Below are 10,301 nucleotides of genomic sequence, written 5' to 3'. Positions count from 1 at the left end.
TTATCACATGTATGCTGAAAATGTGTACATCTCCTATGTATCAATAAAAATAAATAAATTTTAAAAATATGCAGTGAGTCCATTTAACATGTATGCAATTTTCCAATTTCTAAGGAAAAATACTTTATTTCATCCCTTCTCAGATACACCTCTCTATAATCCCATCTGAACTTTATTTCTATTTAAGAACTTGTCATAGGGCAGGGCGCGGTGGCTCATGCCTGTAATCCTCGCACTCTGGAAGGCCAAGGCGGGCGGATTGTTTGAGCTCAGGAGTTCGAGACCAGCTCTGAGCAAGAGCGAGACCCCGTCTCTACTAAAAATAGAAATTATATGGACAGCTAAAAATATATATAGAAAAATTAGCCGGGCATGGTGGCTGAAGAAATTGCAAGCATTGGACATCATATTTTTGCACATGGAGCTTATGCAAAGGAGACATTAGTCAATCCTGAGACCAGTGTACTCAACAGTGGTTTTTACCACAAATGCAGAAATCTTTTTCTGGGACAATATCGTACGATGTTCATCAGTTTCAAAACGCGACTTAATAAAACACTAGGGCATAATTCTGGCTATTCCTCTCACTGGTGTGGATCAGGTCTGGAAATGTGCCACTAAATTGGGCTGCAAGGGAGGTTATGCTAATAAATAACAAAGAGCCCATGAGAAGTGCCTTTTGTCTACTAAAGACAAAATCATGCTGAAGTTACAGTGCATGTTATTTAACATAGGCTTACATTTATTCCTGCTTCATAGAAAAGGGTCCTCTCCCAAAGGTTTTAAATATCGAACTAGATCATTTGTACTAGTTCTGGAGGCAAATGAGGGTAGTTGGAAATGTACAGAGGAAGCCTACACAAGGAACAATCAGAAAAATCTCATGGGGCATGCTCTGAATACAATTTTGAAGGAGGAATATGGTTGAGAATTGAGCAGGTTATGGTCTGAGTCATTTCTTAAAACACTGTGACAAGTCTGATGGATCATAGGCACAAATGTCTCCAGGAGCCAGGCAGGTGTCATCACTGAGGGGACAGGACCAGAGTCAGGAGGGAGTGGAGTGGTGAAGGCCCCTGAGCTAGCACCCTTTCCACAAGGGGGAGCTACAACTCAGCTCTAAGTGAAAATTGATAGTGCCGCCATAACAGAGGCTGAGTGCACCAACCTACATCATAAGATTTTTTTAAAGATGAGACAAGAATACAAATTTTCTGAGTGAACTATTCCAATTTCAAATTTTAGCTTCCAAACCAAACTTTCTAAATAATGCTGTATATGCTGAAAAGAAGAGGGGTTTTTTTGTTTGTTTTTTGAGACGGAGTCTCACTCTGTCACCCTAGTTAGAGTGCCGTGGCGTCATCGTAGCTCACTGCAACCTCAAACTCCCGGGCTTAAGCAATCCTCCTGCCTCAGCCTCCCCAGTAGCTGGGACTACAGGCGCATACCAGCACATCCAGCTAATTTTCCATTTTTTTGTAGCGATAGTGTCTCAATCTTGCTCAGTCTGAGAAGAAGTTTTTGAGCCAGATATACAGTATATAAATATATGTGTGTGTATATATATATATATGTAGCCTCATATTATATTGAGCACAGATCTTTCTGCCCCGTGTGGATGTCAGCATCACAGAGGGCATACTCTGTATCTCATTCATCTTTGGATCCTCATAACCTATAAAAATGATCTCCACACAACATACATTACAAAAAAACGTGCTTCATGATAAAAGACAGTAATGAACATTACCCTGCTCAACAGGGTTTCAACGCAGAGCGCTATTAGCTCTGGATTGAGTCCTGACCAGGTCACCATTGCCCACATTTACATAAGGACATTAATGGTAAAATTATTATACTTTCAGACAATAGGAAGAAAGAATGGTAGTTAAAAAATTATGTGGATTCGTTTTGCTGGAAGGTTGTATGATGCCATGCAAACTTCTAGTTCTAGTTTTTTAACCTAGAAGCTGGACAAGAAATTTAACACCTCCTAGCACACAGGTCTTGCCCCCTGTAATTCACTGCCCACCTCTGTACAATGTCCCACACCATGCTCTCTGCTTGGAATCCTCATCTCTTCGCTAAAGTTCCAACAAAAGCCTGCTTATCCTTTAGGGCCAGTTCAAGTGGCCCTTTCTTCTGGAAGCCTTCTTTGTCCCATCAAGCCAAGTAACTTCCTTCATCCTCAGTGCCCATAAAACCATGTTCACATAAGTGGTATTACCTCTGTCACACCGTAATAAAATTAGGTATTTATAATTATTTTCCCAGTTTTCTCTGGGGACCAACACAAAATGTGTTTCATGTATCCAAGTATACACTATGACCTTTACACTTTCAGGAATACAGGGCCCTGTCCTTAAATGTTCATTTTATATTAATAAACATAGAATCATTTTCCTGTTAACATCACAAAATGAAATTTACTAGGAAAGTGAATGACAACTCCAGAACACACTGTTTTGTAGGAAATAGCACAGATTGAAAAGAAGCAGGACAACTCAGTGCTAGGTTAGAATCCTTTCTGACAGCTAATGTTCACTCTTCGCCAGATTTTACAGAATGACTTTCCTCTGAGTATTTTCAGGTTATGTGACTTTACACCAAGTGGAAACAATAATCAGCGCAAGAATTAAAAGAAGAGAAAGTGAATCCCAGGCTAGAGGAAAAAAAAACCTTTCAAATATGTGTAAAAAACTGTTTTAATAACCTGCAGAATCTTGAGCATCAAGAAATTCAGAGCTCAGGTTTCCAGCAGATTGGTGATGAGATGTGGATTTGTTTGAGAGGGAACTGGGGGTATTATAAAACATGAAAGGAAAGCTGAGTTCCTCCTGGGCAAATGGCCCTACCTGACTCCACTTGTTCTGAGTACAGGGCATGCTTTTATATATATTTGTCTTTTAGTGCCCTGCCAAAGCACAGTTATAAAATCTGTGGCCATTCTGCAGGCAGTGTATGGCTTTCATCCACAGAGTCCAGATCCAACCAGCAAAACTGGGTCCTACCACAGGAGGACCTGAAATTAGATTCCTTATCACAGAAGCAGCAGCAGTGAGGTCCTTGGGTATCCTTTGGTGAGCCAAGCGATCAAGCAAAAATGTTGATTGCAAAAGTAGACCACTTGCCAATCTGTGGCTTTCTGCGTGGCCAAGATTCAGACCCTCCTGGCTCTGCCAGCCCCACCCACCCTGGCTACTCTATATCTACAGTTCAAGGTAAGGGGGGATCGGCTGCCCCTGAGTCTCAGGTCGACCAGCTGGATCACAGGAGCCGCAGCACAGAGACTGGGTAAGTGTGACATCTAGAGCTGGGACAGGAGGAGCAGTGATGGGACAGCAACTGAGGGAGGGGTGAGCTGAAGTGAGTGCCTAGGAGACATGGCACACTTTGGGGACAGGAAGGGAAAGGAAATGGAACCCCAGCGTGACAGCAGAGGGGCCTGCAGACACTAAAGCATGTGTCATACCAAAACAAATGCAGGAGCAGTTATTTCTCTTCTTTCCTCACAGGAAACATGGTTCCAAAGCTGCTCGATTCCCAACTTTGTCTGCTTCTCCTGCTGGGGCTCATGGGAATGGTGGGCTCCTTCCATGCCGCACCTCCTGGTTTAACCTTGGCTGGGTGGTTTGAAATCCAGCACATACATCGGACCCACATCCGATGCGATAATGCAATGCGAGTAGTTAACAGTTACACAGGACAATGCAAAGTCCAGAATACTTTTCTTCATACAGCTTTCGCTAATGTAGTTAATGTTTGTCATACCCAAAATAGAACCTGCCATACAAGCAGAAGTACAAATTGTCATAAAAGTTTCGTCCCGGTGTCTTTAACCTATTGTATCCTCAAAATTCCACGGGCTTCTGTTGCAAACTGCAGATATAGACAGATACCAGAATGGAAGTTCTATATGGTTGCTTGTGACAGAAGATCTCCAGAGGACAATCCCAGATATCCAGTAGTTCCAGTTCACTTGGATGCAACCCTCTATGGTGCTGTGTCGGCACTTCATGTCATAGTTCCTCTGCCAAACTTCACAATCACAGCCAAGATGTCATCCCTCCATGCACCCTGAGCATCAGCATCTGTCCTCTCAGTCTACAAACTCCTTGAAGCTTTCCTGAACTCATGGGCCTTTTGGACCTTCCAATAAACTTCTTTGCAGAATCATCAAGGAGTCCCTTTGTGTCATTTTTGCCATTCTACTATCATTTAGTCACAATCTGCTCTAGAGATTTTTCCCTTCCTCTAGCCTGAGATTTGTGGGAAATGGAGAGATGTGAAGATAAGAGACTCTGCATCACAAAGCAACACAGACATCCCTCTCCCTGCTTTAGGCCAAGAAGCTGAGGTCTCAGCTGCTATCTGCCAACTGACAAAGACCCTCTCCTTGACCACACCTTAGTCATGCTCCTCTGAACCCTCTTCACAAGTAGGTCCTTAACTTGGGCTTCATTGTCCTTCACTGTGGAGTCCAGATTTAACAGGAGTCCTCCTAACTCAGCCTACTGTGAATCTCTCACCCTCTATAGCTGACCAAATTCCTCATTCCCTGCCAGCCCCCATGTGACATCTGATCATCCTGGCCTGCCTTCAAACAAACAAACAAAAAATCCAATGTCTAAGCTCTTTATATGTCAGGCAAAAAAGAGAAAAAACAATCCAATGGAGTCAATTTAGCAGTGATCCCACTAGCCTTGATATCTCCCATTGGTAACCTTCCCTCCACCAACCCCCACCCCATACACACCAACCTATAACTTGTGTGTAGATCCCCACTTGTCCTAGTTGTATTCCAGAGTCCAGCCCAGTTTGGCATTGAGGTCTCATTTACCCTACTGTAGTAGTCCCTGAGTAAATCTGGTTTTGATGCTTTAACTGTAGTCTAGCTCTGGTTTTCTTTGACATTATTTCCATCCCAAGGAGAAAATGAACATGTTTGATTCTTTCTGATTTATGAATCATTGTTTTGATAGAATTGAGCTTTAGAGTACAAAATAAACAAAAAGGAAATAAAAAGAGATAAGAATACTATAAATGTAGTGAAAGCAAAAGAAAACAGGAAAATTTTAGCCTCAGAGATATTTCTTTTAAAGGAGTGCAGCAATTTTTCCTTTATTAGTAATTCTACTAGGGGTGAATCCAGGCTTTGACTCAGATCTGGAATGAGGTAAATTGGTCAGAACAATATGGACAGATTCTAGTACTGCCTGGAGGAGAAGTGGCCATCTTTCCCCACACTATCCATGTCCTGGGGAAGAGGGCAGCTGGACACCTGGTGGAAAGGGGAGGGAGGAAGACATGGAAGTGGGAGCCCTAACCTAGGCCAGTCATCTCCTGCCCACTCTGCCTCCATAGCTGTCCCCAACGGTGAGTCATCTCTTCATTCAAAACCTGTCGGGAAGGACACCGGCTCCAGGATTGGGGATTTGTAGACCCAAGAGACAAGAGATGGGTAATGAGAGCCCCCACCCTGCCTCCATTATAGGGCTGCACTCAGGAATCCATGAGAAACAGGAAGAGAAAGTCCCTTACAAGCTATGGACACGTGCAGCTTTCAAATGAGTGTTCTGGTGATACAGTGGGTCTTTTTGGAGTGCCTCACTCAGAATAATACAACAGAGGTGTCAGGTCATCAAATCTGCACGTTTGCTCTTCAGTCTGAGATTCCCGACTTCCATTTTTCTGCTCTTGTTCCAGGTCCTCAGAAACAGCAATTTCCATTCCATAATGCAGCAATCACCACTCCATAATCTCAGTAATTCTTGTTCTTATTAGTAGCACATACAGCAGCTGCATTTGAGTCTCTCTTCTGGAGGAGCCATTGGAGATTTTCCTTCTCCTGGGGGCAGGGGAGGGAGTGTCTGTGGACTCAAGGGTTTGCACAGGAACACTGGGTTTGGGGATCCAGTGTTCCACTGACTTTAGGTAAAATAGGAAGTGGCATGACATGAACTCACTCTTTCAACAACCTTGGAGCAGCAGAGGAGGGGGTGGAGCACTGCAAAGCTGGAGAGAGAGATGGAGTGAACCTTCATCTTTATTTCTGTCCTGTGAAGAAAGATGGAGTGGACCTCCATTGCCTGTGTTAGCAGATCATGCGTCTCTTCCCAGCCAGGGATGCCACATCTCTAACACCCTAAGATAGAGGGATCACTCGTCTGCCCCACGTCTTCTCCACCTTGAGTCCTATCCCCTCTCCTGTCATTCATTCATTCACTCATTCAGGCATCCAGCAGACATCTATTGAGCAGATAGTGTGTTCCAGGCACGGTTCTACCAAGGTGACAGCACAACAGAACAAAGACAGGTTGCCGCTCTCCTGGTGCCACATTCTACTGGGATAAGAATTAATGTAAAAGTTGCTTTAAAGCATACAAAATTGTGTTAGGTGTCAGGAGGAAAATACACAGCACAGTACACAGAAAATTACACAGAGTAGTACAATGTGGAGGTGCTGGGAGTGTCATGGGAATGATACAGCAGGGTGGGACCAGGAAAGGCCCATCTCAGGGAATGAAATCTGAAGAAGATGATCAGCAGCCAGTCATGCAGACACCAGGGGATAATCAGCCCAGCACAGAGAGAGACAGAAACAGAGACAGAGTTCAAATAAACTCAGAGACCTCAGCACACAAGTTGGGGAGCTGCACATAGAGTGGGACTTACCAGTGAGATCCAGATACAACATGAAAACAGCCAGCACAACGGGCTGGGCCAGCACCTACACCTGGTTACTTCTTGTGCCCAGGGGTAGTCAGGAGTCTCCTCCAGATCCCACTTTTCTGACATCAAACTATTAAAAATTAATTTGAGGAACAATAAAATTTAAAGACTTTATTTGATACCAAGTAATTGGCCTCCGTGGAAAAAAATTTTAAAAAATTAAAAGAAAAAAGCGTTTATTGGAGTAAGTAGCAATTTATGCATTTGAAACACAAACCAAAAGAGGTTTAATATTCTCATGACTAGCATCAGGGGCAAGTTTTTATTAGGAAAATGTGGAAGCTAAATAAACTGATTGATTGTAAATACAAAATTCTCTTTTTTAGTTCATCTTCTCAGAAAGACCCTACTTATTAATACATGGTCATATACTAGTTGGCTGATTATGATTGGCTGAGGTTAAGTTTTATTTCTGTCTAACATAAACCTTTACCAGAATGGACCCAGGTTAAGTTTCACTTATCTTTGCAGTTTAAGCAAGTCTAAGTCTATTTTTAATGCCTACTTGGCTTTAGAAAACAGAGCACTAGGTTAGAATCCTTCATGACAGCTAATGTTCATTCTCTGCCAGATTTTACAGAATGACTTTCCTCTGAATGTCTTCAGGTTATGTGACTTTACACCAAATGGAAGCAATAATCAGAGCAAGAATTAAAAGAAAAGTAAATATAATGCAAGAAGAGTCAAGAAAATAAACACTCAAACATATGTAATAAACTATTTTAGTCACCTACAGAACTTTGAGCAGCAAGAAATTCTTAACTCAAGTTTACTGCATGAGATGGGGTGATGAGATGGAGAACATTTGTGTGAGAAGGAGCCAGGGGTAATACTATAAACAGAAGGAGGACATGAGCTTCTGCTGTGCAAACAGCCCTCCCTGGCTCAATTTGTTCTGAGTATTTGTTCTAGGCCTGCCTTTATGGATCACCATCCTGTAGAAGCAGAGTTATAACGTCTGTGTTCATTCTGCAGCCAGAATATATTTTTCATCAACAGAGTCGAGATCCACTAGCAAACCTCTAGCCTGCACAGGATGCCTTAGATCTGTTACAACAAAGCAACAGTAGTGCTGTCTTTGGGTATTCCTTAGTCAGTCAAGTGATCAAACAAAAAGCCTCACTGCACAACTGGGCCAATCAGGAGGCTCAGACCTTCCTGGCTCTACCAGCCCCACCCACCCAGGCTAGTCTATATTTACAGTTCCAACTAAGGAGGGACCAGCTGTCCCTGAGCCCCCAGACCTGCTGGATCACAGGAGCCACAGCACAGAGACTGGGTAAGTCAGTGACCCCTAGAGCTGGGACTGGAGGAGCAGTGATGGGACAGCAACTGAGGGAGGGGTGAGCGGAAGTGAATGCCTAGGAGACATGGCACACTTTGGGGACAGCAGAGGGGCCTGCAGACACTGAAGCATGTGTCATAACCAAGACAAATGCAGGAGCAGTTACTTCTCTTCTTTCCTCACAGGAAACATGGTTCCAAAGCTGCGCAATTCCAGACTTTGTCTGCTTCTGCTGCTGGAGCTCATGGGAATAGTGGGCTCCTTCCATGCCACACCTCCTGGTTTAACCCGGGCTCAGTGGTTTGAAATCCAGCACATAAATATGACCCACGCCCAATGCGATAATGCAATGCGGGTAGTTAACAGTTACACAGGACGATGCAAAGGCCAGAATACTTTTCTTCATACAACTTTCAAGGATGTAGTTAATGTTTGTGGTACCCCAACTATAACCTGCCTTACAAGCAAAAGTACAAACTGTCATAATAGTTCGATCCGGGTGCCTTTAACCTATTGTAACCTCACAAGTCGACCGACTCCTGTTGCAAACTGCAGATATGCACAGACATCAGCACAGATGTTCTACATTGTTGCTTGTGATAACCCATCTCCACAGGACCCTCCCACGTATCCAGTGGTTCCAGTTCACTTGGATGGGACATTACAGCTCCGGGATCAGCATGCTGTGCCATGACTCATCTGCCAGGATCCACAGTCCAGGAGTCTCTATGTGTCTATTTTTGCCACTCTTCTATCATTTAGTCACAATCTGCTCTAGAGACTTTTCCCTTCCTCTAGCCTGAGTGTAGAACAGGACTGAAACAATATTTTAGTTAATTCTGTGATGACTTGTTTTGCTTATAGCTAACAGCCAAAGTCCGCTTTTATATACAAGGCTTGCTTGCTTAACGCTTGGTTGCGACAGAGAGCTAAAAACATGCTCCAATGTAGTTAGAGAAAAACAACCACGAGTAGCTTCCTGATAGGGGGCCAAGGCCTGATCAATACGTGAATAAGTTTGTGAGGGGTGTATGTCCCCTTATCGGAAGTAACTGGCTGTAACGAATTCCAGCAAAGAATATAAAAGACATGCACCCCCGCTGCGCGGAGTCCCTGCCCATGGAAAGAGACCACTGCGTTGGTGCTCGGGGCTTGGACCCTAGCTCGAGCTAGTCAATAAACTCCTTTGCCTTTTACAGCCTCAGTGACTCTGTCATTCTGTTCCCGGGGCCGAGGGAATCCGGCTCTAACATGAGATTTGTGGGAAATAGAGAGATGTGAAGATAAGAGACTCTGCATCATGAAGCAACACAGACATCCCTCTCCCTGCTTTAGGCCAAGAAGCTGAGGTCTCAGCTGCTATCTGCCAACTGACAAAGACCCTCTCCTTGACCACACCTTAGTCATGCTCCTCTGAACCCTCTTCACAAGTAGGTCCTTAGCTTGGGCTTCATTGTCCTTCACCGTAGAGTCCAGATTTAACAGGAGTCCTCCTAACTCAGCCTACTGTGAATCTCTCACCCTCTATAGCTGACCAAATTCCTCATTCCCTGCCAGCCCCCATGTGACATCTGATCATCCTGGCCTGCCTTCAAACAAACAAACAAAATCCAGTGGAGTCAATTTAGCAATGATCCCACTAGCCTTGATATCTCCCATTGGTAACCTTCCCTCCACCAACCCTCACCCCATACGCACCAACCTATAACTTGTGTGTAGATCCCCACTTGTCCTAGTCATATTCCAAAGTCCAGCCCAGTCTGACACTGAGGTCTCATTTACCCTATTGCAATAGTCCCTGAGTAAATCTGGTTTTGATGCTTTAACTGTAGTCTAGCTCTGGTTTTCTTTGACATTATTTCCATTGCAAGAGATACAGGGGCCAAGGAACAAGTAGAAAATGAAAATATTTGATTCTGTCTGATTTATGAATCATAAATGTTATGATAGAATTGAACTTTAGAATACAAAACAGAAAAAAAGGAAAGAGAAAATGATAAGAAGCTAACAAATATAGTGAAAGCAAGAAAAAGAAAGGAAAAATTTAGCCTCATAGATGTTTCTTTTAAATGAGTGCATCAATTTTTTCTTTATTAGTAATTCTACTCGGGGTGAATCCAGGCTTTGACTCAGATCTGGAATGAGGTAAATTGGTCAGAACAATATGGACAGATTCTAGTACTGCCTGGAGGAGAAGTGGCCATCTTTCCCCACACTATCCATGTCCTGGGGAAAGGGCAGCTGGACACCTGGTGGGAAGGGGAGGGAGGAAGACATGGAAGTG

At 43.6% G+C, this 10,301-nt stretch overlaps 2 protein-coding genes across 2 annotated transcripts; both read left to right on the top strand.

The window, feature by feature from the left end:
• Positions 1 to 3,520: 3,520 nt before the first annotated feature.
• On the top strand, positions 3,521 to 4,165 carry LOC123621283 (eosinophil cationic protein-like). Its single transcript, XM_045527171.1, has one exon. It carries the CDS (start codon positions 3,521 to 3,523, stop codon positions 4,079 to 4,081), a length of 561 nt encoding a protein of 186 aa, XP_045383127.1. The 3' UTR covers positions 4,082 to 4,165.
• Positions 4,166 to 7,968: 3,803 nt separating this feature from the next.
• On the top strand, positions 7,969 to 9,140 carry RNASE2 (ribonuclease A family member 2). Its single transcript, XM_045527170.1, has 2 exons — positions 7,969 to 8,011; positions 8,203 to 9,140. Exon 2 carries the CDS (start codon positions 8,208 to 8,210, stop codon positions 8,709 to 8,711), a length of 504 nt encoding a protein of 167 aa, XP_045383126.1. The 5' UTR covers positions 7,969 to 8,011; positions 8,203 to 8,207; the 3' UTR covers positions 8,712 to 9,140.
• The last annotated feature ends 1,161 nt before the right edge of the window (positions 9,141 to 10,301 follow it).

This window comes from Lemur catta, chromosome 1 (genome assembly GCF_020740605.2).
Source record: "Lemur catta isolate mLemCat1 chromosome 1, mLemCat1.pri, whole genome shotgun sequence".
Taxonomy (NCBI): Eukaryota; Metazoa; Chordata; class Mammalia; order Primates; family Lemuridae; genus Lemur; species Lemur catta.
Note: the sequence above shows the minus strand (reverse complement) of the source record. Positions and strands in the feature narration are given on the sequence as shown.